At 47.9% G+C, this 27,308-nt stretch overlaps 12 protein-coding genes across 12 annotated transcripts; 5 read left to right on the top strand and 7 right to left on the bottom strand.

The window, feature by feature from the left end:
- The first annotated feature begins 1,385 nt into the window (after positions 1-1,385).
- ONS95_007149 (uncharacterized protein) lies at positions 1,386-2,595 on the top strand. Its single transcript, XM_058500644.1, has 3 exons — positions 1,386-1,756; positions 1,807-1,949; positions 2,000-2,595. The coding sequence occupies exons 1-3, from the start codon at positions 1,487-1,489 to the stop codon at positions 2,544-2,546; spliced, it is 960 nt and encodes a 319-aa protein (XP_058349461.1). The 5' UTR covers positions 1,386-1,486; the 3' UTR covers positions 2,547-2,595.
- A 394-nt stretch (positions 2,596-2,989) lies between these two features.
- On the bottom strand, positions 2,990-4,900 carry ONS95_007148 (uncharacterized protein; the record flags this gene model as incomplete). The annotated part of the gene is made up of 5 exons (XM_058500643.1): positions 2,990-3,765; positions 3,830-4,236; positions 4,332-4,484; positions 4,536-4,606; positions 4,655-4,900. The coding sequence occupies 5 exons, from the start codon at positions 4,898-4,900 to the stop codon at positions 2,990-2,992; spliced, it is 1,653 nt and encodes a 550-aa protein (XP_058349460.1).
- Positions 4,901-6,029: 1,129 nt separating this feature from the next.
- ONS95_007147 (uncharacterized protein) lies at positions 6,030-7,888 on the bottom strand. Its single transcript, XM_058500642.1, has 5 exons — positions 7,466-7,888; positions 7,346-7,402; positions 7,218-7,285; positions 6,666-7,144; positions 6,030-6,598 (listed from the first exon to the last, which is right to left on the bottom strand). The coding sequence occupies exons 1-5, from the start codon at positions 7,650-7,652 to the stop codon at positions 6,445-6,447; spliced, it is 945 nt and encodes a 314-aa protein (XP_058349459.1). The 5' UTR covers positions 7,653-7,888; the 3' UTR covers positions 6,030-6,444.
- Positions 7,889-7,961: 73 nt separating this feature from the next.
- Positions 7,962-9,936, bottom strand: ONS95_007146 (uncharacterized protein). The gene is made up of 2 exons (XM_058500641.1): positions 9,518-9,936; positions 7,962-9,447 (listed from the first exon to the last, which is right to left on the bottom strand). Exons 1-2 carry the CDS (start codon positions 9,854-9,856, stop codon positions 8,500-8,502), a joined length of 1,287 nt encoding a protein of 428 aa, XP_058349458.1. The 5' UTR covers positions 9,857-9,936; the 3' UTR covers positions 7,962-8,499.
- A 1,029-nt stretch (positions 9,937-10,965) lies between these two features.
- Positions 10,966-11,633, top strand: ONS95_007145 (uncharacterized protein; the record flags this gene model as incomplete). Its single annotated transcript, XM_058500640.1, has 2 exons — positions 10,966-11,495; positions 11,579-11,633. The coding sequence occupies 2 exons, from the start codon at positions 10,966-10,968 to the stop codon at positions 11,631-11,633; spliced, it is 585 nt and encodes a 194-aa protein (XP_058349457.1).
- Positions 11,634-12,452: 819 nt separating this feature from the next.
- On the top strand, positions 12,453-13,469 carry ONS95_007144 (uncharacterized protein; the record flags this gene model as incomplete). Its single annotated transcript, XM_058500639.1, has 1 exon — positions 12,453-13,469. The coding sequence occupies one exon, from the start codon at positions 12,453-12,455 to the stop codon at positions 13,467-13,469; it is 1,017 nt and encodes a 338-aa protein (XP_058349456.1).
- Positions 12,723-14,224, bottom strand: FMP21 (putative mitochondrial protein, conserved). Its single transcript, XM_058500638.1, has 2 exons — positions 13,094-14,224; positions 12,723-13,010 (listed from the first exon to the last, which is right to left on the bottom strand). Exon 1 carries the CDS (start codon positions 14,206-14,208, stop codon positions 13,720-13,722), a length of 489 nt encoding a protein of 162 aa, XP_058349455.1. The 5' UTR covers positions 14,209-14,224; the 3' UTR covers positions 12,723-13,010; positions 13,094-13,719.
- A 200-nt stretch (positions 14,225-14,424) lies between these two features.
- On the top strand, positions 14,425-17,240 carry TRP5 (tryptophan synthetase). Its single transcript, XM_058500637.1, has 6 exons — positions 14,425-14,547; positions 14,615-14,702; positions 14,749-14,819; positions 14,870-15,102; positions 15,170-16,094; positions 16,144-17,240. Exons 1-6 carry the CDS (start codon positions 14,500-14,502, stop codon positions 16,945-16,947), a joined length of 2,169 nt encoding a protein of 722 aa, XP_058349454.1. The 5' UTR covers positions 14,425-14,499; the 3' UTR covers positions 16,948-17,240.
- A 257-nt stretch (positions 17,241-17,497) lies between these two features.
- Positions 17,498-18,262, top strand: ONS95_007141 (uncharacterized protein; the record flags this gene model as incomplete). The annotated part of the gene is made up of 1 exon (XM_058500636.1): positions 17,498-18,262. The coding sequence occupies one exon, from the start codon at positions 17,498-17,500 to the stop codon at positions 18,260-18,262; it is 765 nt and encodes a 254-aa protein (XP_058349453.1).
- A 600-nt stretch (positions 18,263-18,862) lies between these two features.
- Positions 18,863-19,729, bottom strand: ONS95_007140 (uncharacterized protein; the record flags this gene model as incomplete). The annotated part of the gene is made up of 1 exon (XM_058500635.1): positions 18,863-19,729. One exon carries the CDS (start codon positions 19,727-19,729, stop codon positions 18,863-18,865), a length of 867 nt encoding a protein of 288 aa, XP_058349452.1.
- Positions 19,730-20,848: 1,119 nt separating this feature from the next.
- Positions 20,849-22,123, bottom strand: ONS95_007139 (uncharacterized protein; the record flags this gene model as incomplete). Its single annotated transcript, XM_058500634.1, has 4 exons — positions 20,849-21,291; positions 21,356-21,463; positions 21,495-21,735; positions 21,818-22,123. The coding sequence occupies 4 exons, from the start codon at positions 22,121-22,123 to the stop codon at positions 20,849-20,851; spliced, it is 1,098 nt and encodes a 365-aa protein (XP_058349451.1).
- Positions 22,124-23,120: 997 nt separating this feature from the next.
- On the bottom strand, positions 23,121-26,725 carry ONS95_007138 (uncharacterized protein; the record flags this gene model as incomplete). Its single annotated transcript, XM_058500633.1, has 2 exons — positions 23,121-24,618; positions 24,672-26,725. The coding sequence occupies 2 exons, from the start codon at positions 26,723-26,725 to the stop codon at positions 23,121-23,123; spliced, it is 3,552 nt and encodes a 1,183-aa protein (XP_058349450.1).
- Positions 26,726-27,308: the final 583 nt, after the last annotated feature.

Genomic DNA, 27,308 nt, shown 5'->3' with positions numbered 1-27,308 from the left:
CCGAAGACCGTATATCTTGGTACAGTCTCAGGCCATTTCAAACGAAGTCTTTTACGATTGCGTATCGTTGGCAGTATTTTTCTGTTGTCTTTCCTCTCAACATTCTTTTGCAGATGTTCGGTGTGGGCTGGTAGTGATCCTTTGAAAAATGGCAGACCGAGGTGTACTGCAGGAGAATACAGACCTGTCATGTTGCTCCTGGCTCTCGTACGCTGGTTCTTTTGCTTGGAGCTGTGCAGTCCTCGTTACATCGTACAACATCGCTCCCTTGCTTCCTAGGTGTAACTGCATATTTGGCAGGTACCAGTAATAAGACAATAAGTCACAAGTCACTGCTACTTCAAGTATAGAAGATCAAGAATCATTCGGTTCTTACTAGCCTCAAGTGTTGTTTAACCATGCAGGGATGGTATGAAGTTAGGCGGGTATGGTGGGGGATTGCTGGCAGCAGAGTCGGAAGAGACGGCGAACCGCAAGGATTGTCCTGTCGGCGCCGGCCATCACATCCTTGACTCTGTGAACCTTTGTACACACCAGCCCATACAACGCAAGCGTGGAGACAAGCTCCATGGAGGTCCCAGGATTTGGAAGGATTCCTCTCCGATTTTCAATTGTTGTGCTTGGGGTGAGATATCACGAGTTGCACAGGTTCTGGCAATCCAGCGTCACATCGACTTTGCTCCGAGGCTTTCTACTTCCGCACTTACTTACAGTTGGGAAAGATTGTTCTTTTAACTGAATTCCTTCCCTCGTGCTCTGTACTTGACAAGGAACCACGTTCCTTTGGTTACAATGAAAGTAAGATTTCTGTCCCTGGCCCCTGTGAGTTCTTCTCTGATACTACTATGTCTGGGCACCTCAAGGAACATGTGCCACAACGTTCGTAGTACTTGTCCATAAATAAATGATGCAAGTCATGAATCGCAGCATACGCCGCACCTAAAGCCCCTAAGCCAGACTACCCAGACATACTTCAGATCGGATAACCTGCTTTGCAAGCCTGTTCTTCCTCGAAAATTGACATGAAGTGAACTCACCCGTCTTTTGTCGTCTTGGGCATCAAGTTTTCATCAAAAGTCTGCTGGCTTGACTTCTCAACGACGTCAGCGCCGCTCCTTGGTGCTTGAGCTTGGTCCCTGCAGCCAAGGGTCTACGAAGATGGCTTCCCCAACCCCATCCACAATTAAGATATATCCTTCTGGCATATCACCACCTCTCGAAGTCGTAAGCGCCACAAACAGAGGTGGGATAATTGGGGTCACAACGACTGTCGCATTGGCGACTGCGCTCCTGATCGCTCTTCCCACTGCCATGTACATCCGCATACGATCGAGTGCATACCGAGCCGACTATTATGTATTTCTTGCTGCAACAGTATGTGTCTTATGACAACGACACGTAGATCTCTGACTGACAAATCCAGTTGGTATTTTGTTCTCAAAGCGCTGCAGTGTACATTGAACTCAATGGCGGACTGGGAAAAACAATGAGCCTGGTACCAGTCAACAATTGGGACCGCATCCACCGAGCAGGCTATGCAGCCGACCTCCTATATCTACTCACGATATTTCTCTCCAAATGCTCTGTTGCGTCGATTTATCTGCGCCTGACACCTGGTCGTGGCCATTTTATAGCCGTCAAGACCATCTTGATTGGCATGACGGCGTGGATCCTGATGGGTATCTTTGTTGTCGGTCTGAGATGCCACCCTGCTGAGCCATGGCTCGATGTCACTAATGCCATTTGTCCTCACCTTGTATGTCACATTTTCTGGTAGCCATAGTCCGGTAAGCTAATTAGGTGCAGTACACAAGGTGGGCGGTAATCGGAGCTCTCGATATGATCAGTGAACTTGCATTGTTCTGCATGTCCATCTACCTCATCTGGAGAGTTCGGATGTCACTCAGGTCTAAGTTAACAGTTGTGGGCGCATTTAGCTGCCGTCTACCGCGAGTCATGGTTCATCCATTTGTAGTAGCCATAGCTGACGGCTCCACAGGATCATTGGCCTCGCTGCTCTCCGTCTTTACTATCTCCAAATCCAACTCAGCTCCGACAATCCATCCTTCGATGCAGCCAACAGCGTCGCGCTCACACAACTCGAAATGGGATACGGCATTTTCGCATGCATCATGCCAGTCATGAAGCCCTTCCTCGCCTCTCATGAAGGTCCTCTTCCGAACAGGGCCTACACTGGCGAGACCTACAACTTATCTACTTTCGGAGGTGGAAAGAGCAAATTGAAGAACAGCCAACGAGATGCCTCACGAGAAGGTACGCTACAGGACGGGAATTATAACACACTTGGAAGTCAGCCATATCTGGGAATGCCGACGAAAAGGCTAAGACTGAGGCCGGAGCAAATCAGCTACCAGGTTGGGGCAGCTAGGCATGAGGGTCAGCATGATAGGCCAAGCCTAGATAGTGGTGATAGTCAGTTAATGATCATAAAGAAACATGTGGACTTCACAGTGCAGTATGATACGAATCCAAGCAGGAGTACAGATAGGAGTGGTGATATTGAAGGAGAAGCGTCACACTCTTGACCTGTCAATTTACACATGGAAGCGCATAGATAGACAAATTAATACAAACCAACCTCATAATTTCTCCATAAACATAGCGTATTAGGTGTTGGGAATCGAATCGTTCCCCTAGCTTCAATGTAGTGGTCTTCTTTGAACAGCCATGCGCAAAGTCCGATTGCATCCAAATGTCATTTCCAGAGCTGGTAACTAGTCCAATAAGTTTGAACTTTCACGGAAATTGGCAAATCTACGCGAGGCACAAATAATAGCGGCCAAGAACTTGAAAATTTCTTTGTTATGTTCTGTCTGTCTCTAGCATTGTATCTCAGACCAAAATCTAGATCGAGCAAGCCGAGCCTGAAGCTCACTGGAGGACCCTCTTCTTCTTCTCTCTCCCACTCTCTCCCACTATTGATTTTACCTGAAGTAAGCGAACAAAGTATCTTTGTTGCTTCCCAAGTCTAGTTTGCAGCAAGTCTCTCAAACCTCACTGTCTTCACAGGTCCGAAGTACTCCTTGCGTCCAGTGATAAGGTACATACATCCAGCGAGTGCAATCACTGCAAACCAAAGTACAACAGCCCAATTGAAATTCTCCAGATTGATTGGTACAGAATTTGGCCAGAAAGACCAGAAGAACGAGTATGCGCACCACGGGACACCCATGATATTCACAGGTACTCCCCACTTGCCCAGGGACCATCTGGCGTGCGGAAGCAACTCGGGGTGATAGACCCTGCGGTATAGAACACAGCCAATGGACGTTGCGTAGGTCATCATGAGAGCCACGACTTGAAGAGAGATGACTGCGTTAAAGGCAGCGCTGGATCCGATGTTGATGAGACTGAGAAGACATGTGATTGCACAGGTGAGTGTTATAGCGTTAACGGGAACCTGCTTTTTAGGATCGACATGCGAGATCCAGTTCGAGGATGGAAGGCCCCTGTCGCGAGCAAAGGCAAATGTTTGACGTGCGGTTGATGCATTGAAAGAGACGTTGGCTGCGACTACGAGAATGAAGATGATTATGATGAGACCGTTGACAACTGGCACGCCACCAGCTTCTCTGAAAACATAGATGATTGGGTAGAAAGAGGGGTCGTTGAGTGCATCTTCCACACTTGGGATGGCGAAGAGATAGCTGACGAGTGCGATGATTGCAATTATCCCGTTGCCAGTGTATGACCAAAATATTGCAATAGGGACATATATTTCGGCATCTTTGACTTCCTCGGCCACTATCCAGTTTATTAGTCATGTACCGATGAAGAGAAGTAGGACTGCCTAAAACAGTTGACTTACTATGGGCACTGGCATCGGAGCCAATCAGGGAATAAACCCCGGTGATCTGACCAACCATGAGACTAAGTCCCATCGAGCTCCATCCCCCATCATTTGAAAATTCAGTGAATACCGATTTAGCTGTACGGTGCGGAGCCATCACCCAGATTACGATGATAACCACCAGGAACCCAAGGACGTGAATGACCATGAGCGCATTTTGGACTCTGGGCCAGACAGACGCTCCGTATACGTTGGCACAGTATACAACAACCACCATCGCGAAAATAAACAAGGTCCCTTGCCATTGAAATTCGAAGTCGGTTGGGTCGTAGCTTGTGTTCTCTGATAGCAGAGCTTGAATGACTCCTCCTGTGAGGTAAGCTCCAGAGGCATTGCCAGCTTGCCAAGATAATGTGGACATATAACTTGGACAGTATGAATTAGTATATTCATGTTTTTGATCAGACGAGACACACCAATCAGATAACTGAGCTCCCTTTGAATTGAGGGTGGTGCAAACTCAGAGACCCAATGATACTGGCCTCCCGAAATCGGTGCCATTGATGCCATCTCTGCAAGTGATAGAATCACGAAACCGAAAGCAATAAATGTCCAGATGTAGGTCCAAAAGAGACCTGCCAATCCTCCGTCCGTTAATCCTTGAGTATTTGCTCTAGGCCTGAATCAGATTCACGAAGTGTCAACTCAGCTGAAATGGACGTACAATAGCAAGAACTCCCATACACAACACAGGACAGTAGCGAAGCTGAGAGCGGATAGAGGACGGTAGTTTCTCTGTGGTTTATTAGAGTAAAACAAAAATTTGGGTTTAGCTCGGCGAACCTTGAACTCCTGGATCTTGCCCATACGATACATATCCCGCTGATCGTGTCTGGTGAAGCCTCCGTCTGGCTTGGCCGGCTTGCCATTGGCATAAATAGCTCCAATAACAGCGACATCGTCAACTTCATCTTCCCCAGCATTCATGCCGTCAACACTGTATTGATTTCTGGAGATCTCGCGAGCAGTACCTTGCGATTCTCCTTTTCCAATCTCGCCGCCATGGTGAATGTCTGATGGTGAAGACATGACGAACAAATGAGTGGAGTTCTGATGACGTTGCCGCAGGATAAAGGAAAAGACCGAAATCAGAAGGCGAAGAGATGTGGTGGTTCACGTTCGTGGGACAAAGGTAGGACAAGGTTATTTGATCCTGAATGACTTATGATGACCATCCCGGGCTAGGAGCCGAGTGATGTTACCACGCCACTGCCATCCACGACTCGTCAGACCAAATGGACAAACCTTGGGTTCTTGCGTCAAATAGGCCCTCTTTTTGTAATCCTTGTCACACCAATGTAACGGTGGTACTGGTAACACACCACGATCTGGCAGCTCCAGATGGAATCAACGACGCCACGGGGTGCTGTCAGCCGGCAGAACTTATGTTGGACGAGCGACTCGATACAGTCTTTCAGGGGATCTTTCGAATGTCAAGATAATGCCACCGAGGCTCACGGGATTATTTCCAAAGAAGGATTTCGAAGAAACACCTCCCGTACGCTGGGCCCCGTCCTGTCATAGCACACATTTGACGAAAGGTGACTGACCACCCTATTCGTGCCCAAATTGACAGAAAATAAGCAATTGTTGTTCTAAGAGAAGGGTTGAACCATGTTTAACCTATGGAGCTATTTACTCGATAGACTTTGGTTGGCAGATCGAGGTCTTGTCTCTTCATCTTGTTTTCAGGCTAGCAGTAGTCCGTGACTTGGAGTGCGGAGTTGAAAGAACTATCAAGCATCATAGCAGCTAGCATGTGCTCCACAATCGAAGCTTACCCTCTTCAAAGGATAGCAAGCTTTTTCTTGACTTCCCCAGCTTGGAAGAATAAATACTCCTTTGGGATTGTCATCTCCGTTTTTATTGTGGGGCAACCGCCGCACATCTGCATCGGCATAATCCTTGAATCCTGGTATCGCTGGCCGGAAACACCTGGAGATATGAAACGGCTTGACTGTTCACCAAAAGGTAATGGAAGCTTCCCCGCTTATTGCATCGTGTGCTGAGATGCTCGTATGAGTCGGCATGATCAGCCTAGCCAAAGCTCTAGCGCGGCAAAGGTAGCACTTGCTCTCGCTGGGACGATGACAGTATCTACAAGGACTAAAATCATCCATAACCTAGAAACAATTGGAAAGGTCGAGTTTAGTATCCTGGTGAATTCAAAGTGGTTCAACCATGGGTGACCTTAATGTAACCCATGAATGAGTTCTTCTGGTATCTAATAAATTTCCGGGAGTTTGTAAGAGTTTCCAAGCGAACTCGGCTAGGTACAACCGTACAAGTTATGTAAACAACCAGAAAGATCATATGATCAGATCAATCAAGATTAGAGCTGGAAGTGACTTGTTCCAAGTTCTTCTTTAATGTCGAGTAGGGGGACAAGAATATATCATTACATTGCGTGCTGGTTTCCTAGTACGCGATAATCAAAGTCCACAATTGCTCGTCCACTCAATAGACAGAGACACCTTATCAAAGTTCCCTGCATCATCCATATGAATTAGTTAGAGAAATGCGTTGATCTTTTGTCGTGTAAGATTTTTATTTGACCCTCTTGCACCCCAGATTTAAGTTTTGAACGGCATCGATTCAGCGACTCCTAACTCAACAACGGGCGTTGATGAACTCGCAGCTTCCGAGCCCCCACGCCTATGATGGGCTAGAAATAAGCTCATGGAGGGTAGACAAGCGCAAATTAAGCCAACGGAAGTCTCTGCAGCCCTGAAATATTATTAGCCGGTCGCAAACATTATTCGCCCAACTAAAATTCTTGCAGGTTGTGACGTACCCGAACATGTTGAATGCAGCATTATACAGCGTTCCATTGTGAGTCTCCCATATATGTCTCACAAATACCAATCTCGTGATACTTGCGACAACCGCAAGACCTCCCGCCGCGAGCATTCCGATGGCCCTGAATTTCTTTCTCAGCGGTATCTTCATGCCCCAAACCAGCGGTACGGGTACTAGCAGGACGGCAAGGTCGGTTACAGTGCTCATAACTGTGTCCGATATGGTTATAGCCCTCATGTCTAGACAAGTTGAATTAGGATATGGTACGCGGTTCCAGTAGGCGGGTATTGGAGTGCAGATGAAGGTCTTGGCGAATTGCATTGGAATATAGAAGCCCAGTATTACGAAGATGAAGAAGTTGATCACTCTCGTGGACTTGTGAGCAGTCTTGGATAGACGAGCGGTGAAGAGAAGAAGTGTAAGCTTTATCAGACATGCTGTTAGTCCGTAAAGAAGAAGCCCTCCATAATTGACCTGACTATATATTAGAATCAAAGTTCGGTACAATACAAGATTGATGTAAAGAACAGCGTCAGTGGAAGCTTACCTTCAGGAAGTCCTCTAACTCGCTTCGAGATACTTCCCATACGTTATTTCCGCCACCAAAAAAGCCAACTGCGCGATTGTAGATTGATTAGCAACTCTCCTCTTGGCCGAAACGGCAAGATTACTTACGAACTATGTTGTCCGCCAGATACCCCGAGAACATCATCCAAGCTGCGAGGCACACCCCTAGGAATATAAGCGGACCGAAAAGACAGTCATGCATCATGTAGCTGGGAATGAAATACTCACAGTCTTCTTTAAAGATTGACTTCTGAATAACTAGTCCTGTATACATTCTCAAAGCAACAAAGCCTGTAGCGAATGCCAGACAGAGTCCTTGTACTACAAAGTTCACTGTTTTTAGAACATCGCGAGGATGACGCAGATCTGCGACGATACCGGGAGGTGGAGGTAAAGCTCCTTGGCTTGTAGCCATGTTTCTGTGCTGAATGATCAATATGCTGGTGCTGTCATCTTCCGCCGGAATTCGTCAAGATAGAGCCCTAGAAGACATGGTGTTGTCGAAAGGTCGGAGCGCCAAGGCGTAGTAGAACCTCGAGCTTGTCTATACCCCAGAGTTGGTAGACCACAATTATCTCGTCTCAAGTCTGGCAGCGCACGATTCTTGATGATCTCCTCACGGGTGAGACGGATAAAGAGAATGGAGACAGAGTTTTTATTCCGCACAGACCCATCGGGCTTTGATTCCAAGATATACTTTCTGGCACAATGAAACCAACAGCCCATCCAATAGCAGCGTTCAATTCTTAAGTAGCGAAGTTTATGACTTAATCAAAACCTACCTGACTCGCCTGAGTAATGTAACCTCATGAAGCTGTCGACTTCTGCGATAAATGAGATTCCGGATTTCCGGATCTGCCTCCGTAATATACACTCGTACTAAAAACAGGCAGTGATTTTATCGGGGCATCGTCTATGACTTGTCATATCTGCGCTGTGATTTCGATATCACCCTGGACACATACATGCTCGTGAACTTCCAAAATTTGATATCTCGAGCCTCACATCAGAAATATTTCTCTAGACCAAACTTTGTTATCGTCTCCAAATTGTACTCTGTTTCGAGATTGTGATGGCATGCCTGCTTCAGACAACCACGTCGGATGACAACATGAGTGGCCTGATGCTTTCAAGCCAACATTGGGTTGTCCTCAGGCGATACAGTCAAGTTAAACTTTCGTTTAGTAATGGCCAATTGACGTTTAGAGGCATACACGTGATTCAAAATACAAATAATTGACATTGTTATGGCCAGCATAATATTAGTCAATTCTCTCCACCTCCAGATCTGGGTATTGAGGTGTTGACCAGGTTGCCATCCGATCCGAGCCGGTACCTCCAGATTGCCCATAGCCCAACTTGGCGGCCCACCCTGCAATTGCATGTAGAATCTTAATCCCAAATTGCGAATCTGGGAGGAACGTTCCTAAAGCAAAACTGCTTCCGTGTGTCTGAGATACCATGGGTCTGAATGTCTCCTCGTAGTTTCTTGCCCCCTGACTGACTGCAGCAGACAGCGTTGTCCCCTCCTTTCTCGCCAGTGCTGCGATCTCTCCAGCGAGGACGTACGATCCTACTATTCCAAGAGTGACCCCTTGGCCGTTGACCGCTTGAGAATGTGCAGCATCACCGATCAAGACTATACGACCCCTTGACCAATGTCCTTTCGGGAGCCGCACTTCTTCTAGTCGAGTCGAATAGAGGTCGTCAGCCAAAGGTGAGTGCATGAGATCATGCATGAAACGATCAGTCTTCCATCCCTTGCCTCTAAACAATGCATCCCATTCTTCCTTCAAATTTTCCAAATTGTCGGACCTTTGCGCTGCCTCGAGTGCGAGCTGTTTCCCGTATATGATCATGTATATCCGCAAGAGGTCCGGTCGGTCTCGTCTTGTCCCAATAACTCTGCGGCCCGGGAGGTTACAGAATGTCCACTTATCAGAGTCTCCTGGAAGAGATGGAATGGTGAAGAAGCCCATGTGTGCATTGAGTGAGTATCGTGGATCGGGTCCATCTGGACCAAGCATGATTTTGCGTATTTGGGAACCACTCCCGTCTGCCCCGACAACGAGATCAAAATTATCCTTGCGACCGTCCGAAAACTCAACGTGAACGTTTCCCTCGGGTCCCTTGGTATCATCTTCTTTGAGATTCTTCACAGAGATGTTGAAGATATGCTGCACATTTCTTTTACTTTGAGTGAGATCGTACTGCAGATAAGTCAATTTGGTCCTCCACGCTTACAAAATGGGATACTCAGAGGTAGGGAACCACACTTACCAGTATTTTAATCAAATCTCCACGCATTATTTCAAACTCTGAACTGAAGCTCTGCTGTGTGGTATCCGTCGCCATGGTTGGGAAGTACGCTGTCTGCTTCCCATCTTGGTCAACAAGCTGCATACCTGGTTCATGCACGGCAGCTGCACGAACTGCAGCTTCGATACCCATCTTCTTCATCATGGGCACTCCTTGGCCCCGAAGGTCAACTTGCTGGCCATATGCCCGTATTCTGGGAAATCGCTCGATGAGTGTTACTTCAGTGTTGAGGCGGGACAGCCAATAAGCGAGAGATGGCCCAGCAATGCCCCCACCCACGATCAGGACTTTCAGAACCATATTTTTCGAGTGTATTAAGTATGGGTGGCATAGAAAACTAAGAACATCATCAATCGATGAATCTATGGGGCTCTTTTAACATGAAGGCGAAGTGACGGTTTGCTAAGTTACATGTCCGGTCCGGTACAGCCCTTCGGCCGAGCCGGATATATCGGGGTAAGCAGATCGTCAGATCATCCGGACTGCATCAAAACACAACAGCAAGCAAGGTTCTTTATTCGAGACTGAGCGTACGTCTGTAATTCTTATAGCTTTGTGAAATGGATTAATATCTTGAACACTGCAACTGAGGGTCTGCCAGGGGATGAAAGCTGAAGTTATTTCACGGAGAATTCTTTGATCAAACGATGTAATCTCTCAGCACCAACCCAGCAGTATTCTACAAAATCTAAGTTTTCAAAAGCAATTTTCTGTACATGAGATCCAGATATCGTGTAAGGTGCTTTGGATGCCCTGGTTGGAACCAATGGATGTCAATCTAGAGTATGCCAGCGGGTCTCCAAGGTGGCTTTTGTGATGAATAACTCACAATTCACGCCACAACTTTAGGGACATGACAAAATGACTATGATAAAAGAGAAATAGTAATATACCTGCAACTTGGGTCTTTCCAAGATGACAAGAATGAATAACTATGATGCTCTATGATAAAGAGAAGCTGAGATACACACTGTTTAAGAAGTAGGTAAAGATGACTTCTTTTACTAGTCTTATCCTGGTAGTCCTCGGTTGATGTCAGTATGAAGGAGCATGCCAAGGCGATCTTTCAGGTTGACAGTATCTGAGTTTGAACCGATATTGGGGAAACTCCACTGGTTATTGATCACCTGGGATTGATAACCTTACCTTTGTGCCTCCAAAGCTCCGAAACTGGCGCTGAATTACATGGCGAATTCATTATATCAAGCATGTATCAGTAGTATGAGTACATTTGTTCTGAAGCTACGTAGCATACGAAGAGCGACTATTTCCAAGGTCAATGCTGATTCACAGCCAGTGCCATATAAGCGAGCGGGGGAAAATTGCACCACCCCACCTTTCCCAGTAAACTCCAACCTAGATATCCAGAAATTGATCCATTTCCTCTTTCATACGATTATCTGTGCGCCATGGCTCCAGATCTCATAATAAAGCCAGCCGAGCCCAAGCACCTCACACCCATTACCGCCATCCAAACCCACTACGCACTCAACACCGTCCTAACATTCGCCACAATCGGTCTCACTGAGGCTGAGTTCGAAGCCAGATATCACAACATAGTATCAGAGAACCAACTTCCTTTCCTAGTAGCCATCCTCCCAGCTAAATCCCAGACCCAAGAAGACCCAGCATCAGGAGAAGAGACAGTAGTCGGCTACACCTACATCTCACCCTACCGGCCCAGCCTCCAAGCTTATACTCATACGGGAGAGCTCTGTCTCTTCGTCTACCCTCAATATCTATACCAGGGAATTGGATCTGTGCTATTGAAGGCATTATTCGAGTCATGTAAGGAGACGAGAATCAAAGAGCTTTTGGCGGTCATGGCTGTTGATGTAGAGACGAGGGGTGGAGGTTTAGGGTTAAGGGATTGGTATGTTAGCTGGGGCTTCAGGGAGATTGGAACAATGGAGATGGTGGGACGCAAATTTGAGAGGTGGTGAGTTTCCGTTTGTTTTGATTTTGCCCGAGATTTGAGCTCCATTCGCAGGTACGAAACGAGGGAAAGCTGACGGTCACCAGGGTTGATGTGATTTTCTTACAAAAGTACATCGATGGAAAGTTAGATGTTGCCTAGGCTTTTCACGGTGCCTCTCGTTATCCTAATTAAGTAATGTATGTGAAATATTGGTTTGTTAGCTGCTTTTCAAGAAGCTAGAAACTTTCGACGAGACTTCTCAGCACGTCCCTTCTTTGCTACGCTCCGTCGCTGTATGACTTTTTGCCCTAGTTAAGATAGGAGCTATCGCGGAAAAGCAATATTGAACACACATCAGCTCTAGCTCTCGAGCTATTCTCCATGCTACTGAGATAGCCTAAACTTACCGCCTGGCTGGAATTTAGGCACAGTGTCTTCTATCTGGGAAGAAACACAAGAATGGCCCCTCACAACAGTGATTGATCCCCGCGATCTGTCTCATAACAAAAGTAAGATTCAAGATACAAATCAATCAAGACAACTCAGAACATGCGACTATTTCATACAACGAACGAGACAAAATATGAAGCTCGGCTAATCTAAACGACATATCGTAACATTGATCAATACTGGCCATGCGACATGCTTGGCCTAGCGGTGTTCACTCGCCGAAAATGGGCTAGAGAAAATGCGATCAAGTTCTGAGGTCTATCATTGCTCCCAGCTTTAATAAAGCAAGCAGCTTCGACACATTATCTCATTCGGCACTTCCAAGACTCTGGGAACAATTTCGACTGACTCAACTATCACCTTGAGCTATCCCGACACTTGCTAAAACGTACTGTACGCAATGGCTCCTGAGAATCAGAAGCGCCCCTATTCCGTGATGGGGTGCAATGTTGCTTTCAAAACATCAGCGTCGATCTTCGGTAATATTCTGCAGTAAGTCGTATTGCATTCGTACTGCAACAAAAGTAAATGCTAACAAAACTAAGCTCCAGAGGAAAGACAGCATACCACTCCATGACACTACCTCCACTACCTCTTTCTGAAACCGAGGCAACCGAGGCAACCGAATCTGAAGGAGATTTCATTCTGTTCACCAAATTTCCCAAGGAGATCCAGATCATCATTTGGGAAATCGTGATCGCCGATTCCCGTCTCATCATCCAAATCATGGAACGCGCAGGGCAGCACTGGCTTACTGGAAAATGCATTTTCCGCAAGCATTCCTGGCGGAAGAAATTTTTCACCATTCACAATCATCCTCCTGTCCTTCAAGTCTGCTCGTTATCACGCGAACTTGCTAAAACCACATGGGAAACCGGTAACGTCAGTAGACAGACACTACTAGACACCTTAGAATATCGCGCAATTCGCCAAGAGATCCTCGAAGTCTGCTTTGTAGATGGCGCTTTAAATCCAGATCGAAGTCCTGTTTATGCCATATATGGAGCAAGTTCTCCAGATTCTACTCTCCTAGCCAATGCCTTCACTTTCGTCAAACAGTGCGGTATTAAATCCATTGCGCTGGATCTGGACAAGTGGTCGACAGTCGAGTCAGAACATGACTGGGGCAGTCGGATATGTGAGTTCTTTTACTTTCGGGAGATGCTCACCCTTGAAAAAGTCATCCTCTACTATTCAGACTCAGACATGTGTCCCGAAAGACTTGCATTGTGCAAATTCATGACCGACGCTTTCGTCTCTCGGTCCAAAAGTCATTTATCCATTATTCGAGACGATGCAATCAGAGAGTCGATACAGACGGAGGAGAAATTTGCGGACTGCACTGTTGAGGAGTGGAAGCTACCGAAATTCGAATTTGTACTCAAGAGTGAGTGGAGACAGTGGTCTGGAGTCTGGGCTGATATGCGTGGCAATTGTCTTCACAAAGTTCCGTACGCAAGGCGGGTGAGGTACCAGATTCCCAGCTATCGATGCGAATGGGATTATGCGAAATGGCTGTTGGAAGAATTTCTGCATTGGTCATGAACGTGAGATGACGAGTCCTGCGTCATCATGTCTGAGGAAGGATGACGTTTGGGAGCATCTGGTGTCGGCCGGTCTTACCTAATACATAGCTTGCACACTATTCCTAGATCCAGCATAGAAATAGAATCAGGACTTGATGCCAGCAATGCTTTCATACCAGTACCCACCCACAATATCCTACAATCACTCTCAATAACTGTACAAATCCCTCGCACGAATACCATAACGATTCCACCCATCCCCTCTCTCTTCAAAAGTCCGTAACCCTCCCGTTATAACTCCAATCCCCTCTGTCCCCAGTACTCCCCCACCTCAGCGGTTCATTCTTCGGACCCCCAACCTCCCCCGTCTTTGGATTCCTCTCTCCCTCAAACTCCGGCTTCGCACCTCTCCTTATATCAGGATGCAACTCCTCACCTTTCCCCGTCGAAGCTATCCTCGCGTCCACAGCTTCCACCTCTACATCTACCCCCGCGGTCTTTGCCTTCGAGTCTGTAGCAGATGCAGGCGATTGATTGATTTGTGGGCGTGAGCGAGGAGTGGTTGAGATTGTGGGATTTATGGCTCGAGGCGTGCTGAAGGCACCGGTGGATGATTTCTGGAGACGCTCAAACTCTTCTTGTTCTTTTGGAGGAAGACGGGGTGGTGCTGGGCCAGTGGAGAAAGCTGGTCTGAGGCGGGAGGTGGTGAAGAAGCGACGGGATGGAAGGGAAATCTTTCGATGTAGGAGACGTGACATGATGAATTGATATGCTGGATCTCTGCTGTTAGGGGATTCGGCCAGTTTGGGCGGTTCAGTGCTGTATTTACAGATGTCGTTGATTTCGTGGCGACCTCGGAACGACAAAGTCAACAATTCCCACATTACATAATCCTGCCCAAGGCGGTGACCTCTTTCGGCCGCGGGGGCGTCTTTGCCCTGCCGTATCGGACGGCTATTGATCTTGACTCATTCAGATATTTCTATGTCTACCATCCTGCTCTTCTCTTGCCATTGATTCTTCATACACACTTCTCAACAATCGTTATCATGGAAGGCCTCAAGAACAAGTTCGCAGAATGTAAGGGAGAGGGAAGAGTATGTTTATTTTTCTCGAATGGCAACCCCTCCATAGCGCCACTCGATAACTAACTGTTACATTCAGCCCGCGCTGGTGACTTATGTTACGGCGGGATATCCTACGCCCGAGGAGACGGTGGATGTTATGCTGGGAATGGAGGCAGGTGGCTCAGGTAAGCATTTCAATTGTCTCTGAGAATTTAGTACTAACTTTCCCAGATGTAATTGAACTTGGTATCCCCTTCACAGACCCAATCGCAGATGGTGTCACAATCCAAAAAGCCAACACAGTACGAACACGAAGTCCAATTGAGAGACTGCATGCTTACAATTACAACAGCAAGCCCTGAAAAATGGAGTATCGGTCACTTCAGTCCTACAAATGGTCCGCGACGCACGAAAGAAAGGGTTGACAGTACCGGTTCTGTTCATGGGATATTACAACCCGATGTTGAGCTACGGAGAAGAAAGGCTACTGAAGGACTGCAGAGAAGCAGGTGTCAACGGCTTCATCATCGTTGATCTGCCGCCCGAGGAGGCTGTTACATTCAGGAATTACTGCACGAGAGGAGGGTGAGTCAGAGCCCATTCAGAACCGTGGCATTCAACTGGGCATAATCACTGACACATGCCTCCACAGACTTTCATACGTCCCTCTGATCGCCCCCGCTACCTCTGAATCACGAATGAAGCTTCTATGCAAGCTTGCCGACTCCTTCATATATGTTGTCTCGCGGATGGGTGTCACTGGCGCAACTGGTTCACTGAGTACAGGCCTTCCTGACCTTCTGAAACGAGTCAAGGATTATTCTGGAAATGTACCAGCTGCTGTCGGATTCGGTGTCAGCACAAGAGAACATTTCCTCAGTGTTGCCGAAATCGCAGATGGTGTCGTCATCGGTAGTCAGATCATTATTACTTTGGCAGAGTCGAAACCTGGAGAGGGAGCGAAGAATGTTGAAGAATATTGTGCTAAGGTCGGTGGACGGAGAAAGGCTCCGAACGGAAGCCTCACAAGAGAAGTTGGGATTGTCGAGGCTGTCAATGGAGCGAAGGAGCCAAGTGGAGATAATGTCCACGTTGATGCTATCATCAAGGAGTCAAGTGGACCGAACCTGGTTGATCAGATTGAAGCTCTGAATGCAGATGGACCAGTTGATCCTGCATCCATTCAACAAAGATTTGGAGAGTTCGGTGGGCAGTATGTCCCAGAGTCGCTGATGGACTGCCTGTCTGAGCTAGAAGAGGGTTTCAACAAGATCAAGGATGATCCATCATTCTGGGAGGAGTACAGGTCATATTATCCTTGGATGGGACGGCCAGGTCATCTACATATGGCCGAAAGACTTACCGAGCATGCTGGTGGTGCCAATATCTGGTTGAAGAGAGAAGATCTCAACCACACTGGAAGTCACAAGATTAACAATGCGCTTGGACAAATTCTTTTGGCAAGACGGCTGGGTAAGACTGAGATTATTTGTGAGACGGGTGCTGGACAACACGGTGTAGCAACCGCAACAGTCTGTGCCAAGTTCAACATGAAGTGTACAGTCTATATGGGAGCCGTAAGCTTCTTCATGCACTCCACTTGGAAAATGCTAACAATCACTTTAGGAAGATGTAAGACGTCAAGCTTTGAACGTTTTCCGAATCAAGCTTCTCGGCGCCCAAGTCGTCGCTGTCGAGGCTGGATCCCGCACCCTGCGTGATGCAGTCAACGAAGCTATGCGTGCATGGGTTGTCAAGCTTGACACCACCCACTACATTCTTGGTTCAGCCATCGGTCCCCATCCCTTCCCAACCATTGTCCGCACTTTCCAATCAGTTATTGGCAACGAGACCAAAGCCCAAATGCAAGAAAAGCGTGGCAAACTCCCAGACGCAGTCATCGCCTGTGTAGGAGGTGGCTCCAACGCCGTGGGAATGTTCTACCCCTTCTCTAATGACCCATCTGTAAAGCTGCTTGGTGTTGAAGCTGGTGGAGACGGTATCGATACCGACCGTCATAGCGCCACTCTCAGCGGAGGTTCCATCGGCGTTCTGCACGGTGTTCGCACGTACGTCCTACAAGACAAGAATGGCCAGATCTCAGACACTCACTCCGTGTCTGCTGGTCTCGATTACCCCGGCGTAGGACCCGAACTTGCATCTTGGAAAGATAACGAGCGCGCCAAGTTCATTGCTGCAACTGACGCCGAGGCCTTCATTGGCTTCCGTCTCATTTCCCAACTTGAGGGTATCATCCCTGCTTTGGAGACCGCACATGCAATCTATGCTGCTATTGAGCTAGCGAAGACAATGGAGAAGGGTCAGGATATTGTTATTTGTTTGAGTGGACGTGGTGATAAAGATGTGCAGAGTGTGGCTGATGAGTTGCCAACTCTTGGGCCGAAGATTGGGTGGGATTTGAGATTTTAGTCTTGTTTGATGCTGGATGGAATGGGATTACTGGGTTTGGTAGGATTGATATGCTGTATATGACTTGCGTAGAGGAATCATAAAAGCGTCTGCTTCGATCATCCACTGTCTATCTCTTCTCTGGTATTTTTGACACAGCCTTTATGAGTAGGAAACTGTGAATGTCGTTTTTGACCTCGGCTTTACGTCAAAATCTGCTGTACCTCAGTAGTAAGTTACCTGTGCATCATCGTCACGCTTGGTCATTTGAATATCAAAATACATTATCATTGCCACCAGTACTCTGCTCTCTGCTTGTCCCTCCCTACATTTGTCTCATAGCAACGATTATTGTATACAAGCCGAACCAAAATGCTGAAATGATTACTTCAGTTCGAGCCTACAGCAATGTACAGCAAGTCTGCGTCCCTCTCCAGAGCATATGAGTGCTTCTATAAGAAGTCAAGAACCAACTGATGCTCCCAAGAGTCCTCAAGAGTTCTCAACAACCTCCCTTCTCTTCGTTCAGTCTTTCAATCCCTGCTCCCAAACTAAATCGTTGAGCAACAACATGCCACTCACAAATATTAACGACGAACTATCCCCTCCCCAAGACGAGAATATGCCTATCGAACTCGTCAACTCGCCTCTTCAATGGCACCTAGCTCATTACCTCCCAGTAGAGCTCAGGTACCAAATCCTAGACTATGTCGAACCCTTCCAACGGATCATCCACGTCGACTTGCCCCGAAACATCATTCCAAGCACACCATCCACGCTCATAGTCACACCCGTACGTCGACCTCGAATCTTTTACGAAGATTGGATCTGGCAAGGCTACAACAAGAAATACACCGAAACAACACTTCCTGGTTTCCGCACCCCTTTTTTCTTCTGTCCCAGGTTCGATACTCTGTATTTCACTTCTTCTGCAGCAGTGAAGATTTTTCTGGATGAAAACTCGCCCCCTGCTTCTAATCCAGCTACAACCCCCGCACCTACACACTCTGAACATCTCAAGAACATGAGGGTCAGTAGACTAGCTGTCCGTTTCACTCGAGATCTGAGCACTACAGACGGTATCCAACCACTGATAACCATGCTCAAACTTTTCGCCACGGTGGAAGTCCTAGTCGTGACGGTACGAGAGAGGCAGATTCCCAAAGCAGCTAAACTTAGAAACAAAATCGTGGAGAGAATAAGAGAGGTGTATGCGAGGGATAGAAATGCTGCTAAGGAGGCTAAGAAGAGTGGTGACAGTCTAGAGGAGATGTGGAAGATGCCGGTGGTTAGGTTTGTGACTTGTGCTGAGTTTGGGGCCAAGAGAGGGGGTTAGGGATCGCTGGATGAGGTTCTTTCTCGAATTGTGGTTCTTGAATTGTTGTAGAGAGTTATGTGCATCGTTCAGAGGGGTCTCAAGTGGAACTCGTCGCTTCTGTATTCCAGGAGTGTTGTTTATTTATGCTTTCGCTTAACTTAGATTTCCGAATTCGCCCCAGTTCTCGGGATTTGTTCCAGTGTATCATTGCTGTGTCGTTTAATGTTTCTATGGGTACCTAGAGCCAGTGCATCTTTGAGTCCGCAATGAGGAAGAACTTGCAATGGCAAGCAGATGTGCCAGTCTCAAATTGCTGCATTGCAAATTCGCTTCTTCACCAAAAATCCACAAGAAAAGTAAAGCGAAGAAAGAAAAGATAATAAGAATCATTTCGTATGCATATGACCTGTTGGCAAAAGTTTTATTATAAGAATTGAAGTTTCGTAATGCCCAAGAGTGTATTTTTCATTGATGGTGTCTCTAGTTGGCAAAGTGGCTGATTACTGAATTAGCCTATGACCAAGTTCCAAAACACCAGGCAAGGACTAGAGCACCAGGCAAGGACTAGAGCATTGATTAAGACCATTAGTATTATAAGATCATAAACATGAAATACAATCAGATCTCAATCTCTCCAGCCCTAAATTGCCGCACAAATTCCCCCTCCGCGATGACCACGACCTCTGGAAGTCTCCAGCGGTAGCTTTGTCCGATTGGTAAATTGTTCATGCGCTCCACATCATACCACATTTTATCCCACTCCAATTTCTCAGAAGCGAGATATGTCCGCGTGTAAGATGTCAAGTTACTCATGTTCAACTGAGCCTTGCCTTCTCCCTCAGCTGGATACCCCTCTTGCAAGAGGTACAGCTTCCGCAACGACCCAAAACTCCTGATTGCGCTCATGAGAGCATCGCACAGTAGCCCATCGCGCTGGTAATTGTTGACAAGGCTATAATGCGAATCCTTGTAGGCATTGTAGTAGACTGCAATCGAGGCGAAATTCTCGTCTCTCAGCACCTTGCATGAATTGCGGGTGTTTACAAATTTCAAGAGTGCTTCTGGGTTTTCGAAACAGAGGATATCAGTCTCTTTGTTGATGAGGATTGGGCAGCCTTTTATCATGAAGTTGTGGAACTTGAATGAGTGCGTCTCTAGGAGAGTCTCGCGAGTGAGTTGGTCGGCTCTGCACAGTCCTTGAAAAGTGGCTGGGGGGCAGACCAGGTACTTAATCCTGTCCTCAAGTGTTCGCTCCTTCAGAATGTTAATAATCCGCGGCTCGATCGTTGCTCTCATGACAGAGACCTTCAACTCTGAAGCCATTTTTTGATACTGTGAAAAGCACGGTCGCTCATAGGAACGCTGAACCAGTGGTTCAATGTCAGGTAGTTCGAGGTAGGAAAGTTCGTCAACCTGATCTGGAGCCCAGATGTCGACATGATCCTCCCAAGTTTGCAGAGAGTCCCGCATAGCAACGAATTCCATAGTTTACGTCCCAAGTAGAAGATTGGAAAAGCTGAGGCAAGTATTGAAGTGTCGGTATGGCGGCAAGGATCTGTGGTTACTAAATGAATGTTTCTGTAGTTTGTGGAAGCTACAAGAATAAATAGCTTATGTACTAAGTATACAGATCAAAGGAACAATAGAATGAGTATGTATATCACCCAATCAATTATTGTTCCTTGGTCTGAAGCTTCTTATATTACTGTTCGTCCTTACAAGCTTGTTGTACAATGAACCTCTATTCTGTTTCGTTATTGGTTAGCCCTCCCTATAACACAGGAAAGACGCAGAGGATGATTCAGAGGAGGTTTACCGCAACAATGATTCTTTGTGAGACGTACCTTCCATCATATTCATAGTTGAGTACAAAGGGCCGCCTGCCAAACAATGGCAACAAAGGATCCTGTGTTCATGTGTTGATATTTTCTTTGCACTTTCGAGGAGCATCTAGTCTCATGCCATTTACCACCTGCATCGAATCTCTTTGATTTCTTAACTCCGCTCGAGAAGTATCCTGCATCTCACTGACGAGATTTTACTCATTCTGGAATGGCCCCCACGCTTGATCAGCGGGAATATCGTGACATTATCATTCTTCTGATACCCGGACAAACAAAAGTGACTAAACGTTTCTTAAAGCACTGTTATTCATAAATATCAATGGAATCAAGGAATCACCATTCCAGTCTTAGAAATTCCTGCTGTAACACATGCATTAAGTCCCTCAACTATCCAATAACTACTCAAAGCAGAGGTATTTTGAAGTCGGCGCCTCTATACTAATTCCACTATCAATCATGCAAGCACTAATTCTTGAGGTTATCCAATACTAAGCATAGCATTATAGAATCTCAAAGAGAGTAAGCTCTCGATTCTCGATCTCCAACAGTCACAGAGCTTCTGAACACGGCACTCTTGCTCCTGTTCAGCGGACTCAATTTGTCCATACCCTCGGGCATTTCACATTGTTTATCTTTATCCTCACTCGGTGGTCCGGTCACATCCTTTACATTTTCTTCAGTGGTAGTAGATGCACCAGCCAACCCAATCAAGAAGTAGTCTTGATTCTCCACCATGAAAACCATCACCGAGGCCGCAAGTTCATGATCCTCTGCTGTCATTGTCTGTGGCTCTTTCGACAGCAAGCTCGGTTGGAACACTGCGACCAAGCGTGAGGATGTCATGAGGTTTGTTTTCCGATTTCTCTGCAAACACTGCGAGCAAGTCGAGTAGATACAAGAGGAGATGTCGGTTGGATGGTGGCAGGCTTATGACACATTGTTGAAACTCAACAATGCTTGTTTTTTTTTCAGTGCCGAGATCGCTTTTGAGACATGAGATGAATGGCTCGTAATGATCATATGGTATGACCGGTTCCTTGGAAGTCTTCAGGAATCTCAGCACCAAGCTTGCAGCATCATGCACGGTGTAGCCTGCCCAAACGAACTTCATCCCATAGCGATCTGAACGGCCGAAAACCGCTTGGAGTTCCTGTACCCTCTTGGCCGAGCCGCTTGTGTAGATAATGTTCTCGACCTCTCGTCCTAAATCAATCAGTATTAGCACATTGGTGTGTTCGGTCATAGAAGTAAGTTTCCTTGCTCTGACCTCTCTCTTTTAGAAAGACTCCACACTTTGCGACGACGATGGGCACGTAGCCATAGATATAGTTTCTTCCTTCGGCATCAAACAGACTAATTGCGACATTGGCATAAGCTATACTTTGGCTGAAGTGAACGCCAAACACGCGAGGGAGTAGCTGTTCCGTAGGTTCTGGGTCTGGCGTCTTTGAGTCCTTGGACAAAAATGTTGCCACTATCCTGACCAGACGAGTTCTGAATGTTTCTTTTCTTGGATGTGTCATCCATCGCTGTGGTGAGTATCGTTCGATCTGGAGCTAGACGATCCTCGTGACTCTCATCGAACTGTCCAAACTGATAGAGCTGGCTGTTACCAACATCGAAAGCATACAAGGGTAGAGCTTTGCACTGTAATGATTGAAATGTTGTCAGATAAGCTTAACCCAGAGAGCATTGACCATGAAGCAGTTCTCCCAGCTGAACTTATCACGGAAAATGCTCCGCCGCCAGGATCCCGCACGATAGACCGCTTGTAAACCCAGGGTTGTTCCAGCTCTTCTTCAGAAGCAAATCCTGCCGCATTGCGAATGACATTCTCAGGCTCGGCCTTTAGAGCAAGATCAGGTAGGTGGATGATGGAAGGATCGATGCCTATTCCTGTTTCGATCGATGCCAAACGTTCAGCGATGAGTCTGTTGCTTTCCAGAAGGATCTGAATGGTCGTCGAGAGCTCGTCCACAGCATCTTCAGCCTTGTACGTAGATTCGCAAGTCAAGATGGTCACCATCAACGTCATCGATGCCTTCCATGTGGGCTTCCAATCTCTTCATGTGCTCTTGAATAGTTGGGACTTTTCGTCGCCCACCTCACTCAATCCATCAGGCCTAGCTGCTCATCTGATCCAAGAGTTTCAACAAAGACATCGAGTTCCGAGAAGGTTGACACGCAGGCTGATAAGGTTACAGTACCACTATCTGATCAACGAGGATCAGCGAGGTCCGCCCCCTTGTGACTTTCATTCGGCCCAGCAACATCAGCTGGAGTTGGAAGAGTACTGATCGTATCGTGTCAACGGTTGTTTTCATGTCGAGAAGCTCAACAGGAGCATTCTTCCCCTTTGAAATCAGGGGGCTGAGAACCTCAGATATCTTCCAGGACGCCGAGAGAAGACCAACAATCGCCATCGAGACGCTGAGAGGATCCATCGCAACCCCCAAAAAAAGCTAGAAGATGATGATTAGTTGCTAGGAATGTACACAGATAGAGTTATGGAAGAAACCAGAATTGAGGAATTTGAGATGGATGGGTATGATGCAAATCAGCTCTGTGGCTTCGTGGCGCAGCACATCCTAGGTGCATGTCGAAACCCTGACTCTCCGTTTGAATAAAAGTAGGTGATGCAGCTTTCCACACTGTTTTCTGCATTTTGATATTGGGAAGCTCATAAGTGCAAATGCAATGCGAAGGAGTTTTTTCGTGATGTGGATATAAAAAATAATACAGTCGATGTCAAAAACCGCTAAAATGCATGTATGGAACAGAACACGGCACAATACAACGTTTCAATCCAATCCGGTCCACTCCGTTCCATCTCGCCATTTCACTTCCTCATCCGTGCCTGTCGGCACGTTCGGACGTAGGTATCCAAGATGTGTGATGCAAGTCAACCAAAACCTACAGTCAGTCCCAGAGACTAAAAGTACTACCCCTCACCCGTCGAACCCTGTGACGCACTCCAAGACGCACCACACCTTCCATCTCTCCCTCCTCGCATCCCACCTAGGCCACGGAAATCAAATAGGAATACTGCCCACACTCCCACCCTTCCCATCAAGTCCAAATGCCAGAATAGCCTTCGCCGCACTACCCATCCCGCTTGGCCTCCTGACTGTCTCAGCCTCGGTGCCATCTCCGTCCTTATCCTTATCCTTATCCTTCTCAGCACCCGCTTGCACACTCTCAGGGAATGCCGAGGCGTCAGGTGTAGCTGGCGCGGAAGCCGTGTTGGCATTGGCTACCATGCGTTCGGTGATGCGGTCGATCTGTTGCTGTTGATCTGTGTCCGCTGGCTGGGAGACGGATTCGGGCTGTGGTTCAGGATTCTGCCCACGTTCTATACTTTCAACTTCATTCGGCTCGGAAGCTGGTGGTTCCTTCGAAGCAGGTTCTTTGCTGCCTTCTTTCTCCTTCTCCTTATCTTTCCCCTGCTTACTCCCCGTAGTCCCATTCGAGCCCTTCCACCAACTCTTCGTCCCAATACCCGTGAACCCACTCCTCATATCACTCTCTTCAAATCTCCCCTGTCCCATCGGCGCGTTCAGCAAGTATTCAGCTTCCGCCTCCTCATCGTCAAGTTCTTGGGCATTGAGTTGTTGAGCAAATATTCTAGACCTGGCATTCCCGCTACGAGCTTCCTGTCCATCGACACCTTTGACCCATTTCACGCTAGCGATCATAAAGCTCAGCCCATCGTGCACACCTTGATAGTCATCTCGTTTCAAACCCCATTCGCGACTTCTGATGCCGAAGCGAGTGAGGCTGGCGTAGCTCTCAAGGGCTGGGAGGACGAGGATGGTGACATGGCAATCGCGGTTCTCGGGAACTTCCATAGGGCCAGTCGGTGGAGGGGCGGTGATAGTTTCGTCGATGTTGATGTCTTTCTGAACGTTGCCATTCTTGGTTGGGATGTCAATTACCAGGTCGAGCAACGATACATCAATATCATCCGACCACGCTCCGCGAAACCAGCCTTGGTGTATACATGCTGCGATGATGTCGGAATCATCAGTGTAGATATCCGTGCCCCATACGGCTCTCCTCCTTGTTATTTCTTCTCGAGCGATCTGGCCAAGGTGAATCCGGGGAATCCTGATGGTATAGATACTATTCTCGCTGCCTTCAAAGTTTGGAAGAGCTTCAGGAGTGCTGGCAAATCCTCTACCTGGCGTCAAGTCACGTTTCACGGATGTCCGTCCTGGTTTTATGGTGGACTTGTAGTAACCGTGTCCGAGATTGTTTCGAGGAAGATGGGCAACAGAGTCAAGTACATCTTTGTTATGAATTGTAGTCTTCGGTTTAGGGATTACGGTGTTTACTTGGGGAGGTGGCTTGGCCGGAGTCACGTGGTGGTGATGGTGTCGTGGGACGTGATGATGATGTACATTGGGATTTGCTTTCTCAAGGCCTGGAGGTGATGGGATAGTAGAGCCCTTGGCGCTCTTGAATGGAGTGAGGTTGGATTGAGATGGCGAGGATGCATTGTCAGCTGGATCTGTGCGATGGTGATGGTGACTCAATCAAAGCTCTGTTAGCTGATATATATGTAGAGGGTGCAGATGACTTACTGGTGATGGTGATGATGATGTGTCTTAGCACGTTTACCACGTCCACTAGGTGTACGTCTTCCGGTGCTGCTCTCATCATCGCCTTTACTGTCTTCCTCTTTGAGCTTCCGCCTTCGGCCACCTCGAGATGCAGAACGAGCAATCTTGTGACCACCTGCTTCAACTGGCGACTCTTGCAAACTCTCCAGATCCTCGCGACGTAATTGTCCAGCATTTGAGAACGGCATTCCCTGAGGACCAGCAGACACTGGGCTTGGGACACCCATCGCAGCACCGACTCCACTCCCAATACCCGAGAACATCTTGCCAAACTCATTTTTGATACTTGGCTCGCTACCTGGTCCATTCAGCTGGCCTTGAACGCCTTGGACTGCCTGCGGAAGAGGAGAAGCACGGCCTCGGCGATTCAATTCCTGCACATTGAGGAAATTTCGCTGCTGCTGTAATTGCTGAGGATCTTCCACGGGCCGCCTTTGAGGAGACTCGTGCGGTTGATATTGAGCTGGAGGCGGTCCGCCATACTGTAAGCGATGTTGCTGTTCTTGTTGCTGCTGCTGTTGTTGTTGCTGAGCAATTCGAAGTCTTTCCTGGAGTGAGGCGGTTGCCTCATAATGGGTTGTAGGTGGATTCTGGTGAGGTGCCGATGTTGGTTGTGGAGCGGGTCCATACCTTGGCTCGTTCGATGCATATGCAGGAGGTGGACCCGAATATTGAGGGCCAGTGCTTCCTGGGTATTCATATCTTCTCTCTGCTGGTGGGGGTTGGTCATATTCGGGCCTCTGTGGTTCGTGATGGCCGCGGTTCCAAACATGCTGTTCCCTCGCTGGTTCTGGGGGTCGGTTGTATGCCTGCTGCGCATTTCTGCGCGCCATTTCGTGGGCGTACTCCTGTTCCGCTCTGTCTCGTTGCTCTCGTTCTCGTTGAATAGCAATGTCTCGTTCCCTTTCTCGCCCCCTTTCCCTTTCCCTCTCCCTATCTCGTTCCAATCTATCTCTCTCTCGTTGCATCGCCGCTTCTCTTTCTTGTCTCTCTCTCTCCGCATACCCATATGCACCATGTCTTTCCTCGAAACCGGGCCGACCATATGCGGGTTCCTGTCGCTGGGGTTCAGGCGCCCGCGGTACATTCTCAACCCTCCTCCCAAACATACCTTCTTGATGTACTGGTCGAGGATTTTCTGGCACTCGATGCGGTCCATGGCTAAATGCGCTTGGTTGACTGCTTGGTCGTGGCGGAGGTACATTCGGATTCTGAATACGGGTTGGTTCTCTCCGCTCTTCCACTCTTTGGCCATATCCCTGCTGCGGTGTGCCAAATTTCCTGCCTTCTGGCGTGTAGTGGTGATTCATATTCGTAGGGGAACCGGCTGAAGCCGAGTTTGCTCTGTTATCCCGAGGATCATATGGTCGCTGGTGCTCGGGGGTTTGAGGTCTACGAAACGGAGCATAGTCTGGACCAGTCGAGGCCATTCGAGGTGATGCATGCGCAGGTCCATACATTGGATTTGGTGGCGCAGATGTAGCAACTGGAGACGCATATTGTGGTGGAGCTGGTTCTCGAGATGGCCCTCCAAGCATCGACGAAATTGACATGCTGCTCCCTCCAGTACTCTGCGGCCGATTCAACGGAGGCAAAGTCGGAAGATCTCGATTCGAAGGAAAAGATGAAGGTGGTCCAACAGAAACAGGAGGCGCCCTAGGCGGTGGTGGGCCATATCCATGATGTGCAGGAGCTTGAGGTGCCTGCTGTTGTGGTGAAGAGGGAGGCGGCATACTTCGGTTCACAGGTGTTCCTTGTCCTATCGACGATGTGCTCTGATGTCTTGTATGTCCTGGTCCTCCCATCGGCGCTCCATCCTGACCATAATTTCGTGGCGGGTTGTAATATGGTGGATCAGAAGGTCGTCGTTGACGCTCCGAGTAAGCTGGCGCAGCAGGAGGAGGATGCGATGAGGGAGGAAAGGGGGCTTGATTCGAGGAGGGAGGAAAGGGGGTTCGTCCGTATGGCGAGGCGGTATTCCGCGAGAAAGGGTGCTGCGGTTGTCTTGGATCCATGGTGTCTTTGTATTTTTTCCCAGCGGTGTGTGTCGATGGTTTGTGTTTTGAAAGCTTCTCGCGCGCCCGACCAGCAAACAAAATATGTCCTCTACCCTGCAATACCGCTCCTCCGCATGTCGGTGTATATATCCTCTATCAAATTTGCGTGCGATCGGATGGAATGAGACTTCGATGACGAGAGCGGCGAAGGAAAAGGCTGATGTCTCGCGAGAGCCACGATGCCCTGTCGATCAGAATCGGAATCAACAGCAAACGGGGCTCGTGTTTAGCCGCGGATGAAGGTGCAGATGCAGCGGCAGCATGAAGGTAACCAAGAAGTTGATATTATACTGTAGGAAAATAGTCGAGTATGCGGTAGGAGTCAAGGGTGGGATAGAGATGGATGCAGACTGGAGCTGACGATGCGTAAAGAGGGTGCTGTGCTGTGCTGTGGAGTGGAGGCGTGCTGGTGTTGTGCTTTTGCTTGGGTTTGCTTTCCTGTGCTCTGGTCTGGTCTGGTCTGGTCTGGTCTGGTCTGTTTGCTTCTCCCATGGCGTGGCATGGCATGGCTAGCATGCCTGCTTTGCCCTGCAGCGTCAAA

Source organism: Cadophora gregata, assembly GCF_030347475.1.
Source record: "Cadophora gregata isolate MNR1 chromosome Unknown scaffold_19, whole genome shotgun sequence".
NCBI lineage: Eukaryota > Fungi > Ascomycota > Leotiomycetes > Helotiales > Ploettnerulaceae > Cadophora > Cadophora gregata.
This window is presented reverse-complemented; position numbering and strand designations above follow the sequence as displayed.

Bases quoted from the DNA above. Each gene is read 5' to 3' on its own strand.
- TRP5 (XM_058500637.1), top strand. From the start codon at position 14,500: ATGGAAGGCCTCAAGAACAAGTTCGCAGAATGTAAGGGAGAGGGAAGA. The intron at 14,548-14,614 runs GTATGTTTATTT...TGTTACATTCAG, and splicing joins AATGTAAGGGAGAGGGAAGA to CCCGCGCTGGTGACTTATGT. The intron at 14,703-14,748 runs GTAAGCATTTCA...TAACTTTCCCAG, and splicing joins AATGGAGGCAGGTGGCTCAG to ATGTAATTGAACTTGGTATC.
- ONS95_007146 (XM_058500641.1), bottom strand. From the start codon at position 9,856: ATGGTTCTGAAAGTCCTGATCGTGGGTGGGGGCATTGCTGGGCCATCT. The intron at 9,448-9,517 runs GTAAGTGTGGTT...ACTTATCTGCAG, and splicing joins GAGATTTGATTAAAATACTG to TACGATCTCACTCAAAGTAA.
- FMP21 (XM_058500638.1), bottom strand. From the start codon at position 14,208: ATGTCACGTCTCCTACATCGAAAGATTTCCCTTCCATCCCGTCGCTTC.
- ONS95_007147 (XM_058500642.1), bottom strand. From the start codon at position 7,652: ATGGCTACAAGCCAAGGAGCTTTACCTCCACCTCCCGGTATCGTCGCA. The intron at 7,145-7,217 runs GTAAGCTTCCAC...ATATATAGTCAG, and splicing joins AGTTAGAGGACTTCCTGAAG to GTCAATTATGGAGGGCTTCT. The intron at 6,599-6,665 runs GTACGTCACAAC...ATAATATTTCAG, and splicing joins GCTGCATTCAACATGTTCGG to GGCTGCAGAGACTTCCGTTG.
- ONS95_007149 (XM_058500644.1), top strand. From the start codon at position 1,487: ATGAGCCTGGTACCAGTCAACAATTGGGACCGCATCCACCGAGCAGGC. The intron at 1,757-1,806 runs GTATGTCACATT...AATTAGGTGCAG, and splicing joins ATGCCATTTGTCCTCACCTT to TACACAAGGTGGGCGGTAAT. The intron at 1,950-1,999 runs GCGAGTCATGGT...ACGGCTCCACAG, and splicing joins GCATTTAGCTGCCGTCTACC to GATCATTGGCCTCGCTGCTC.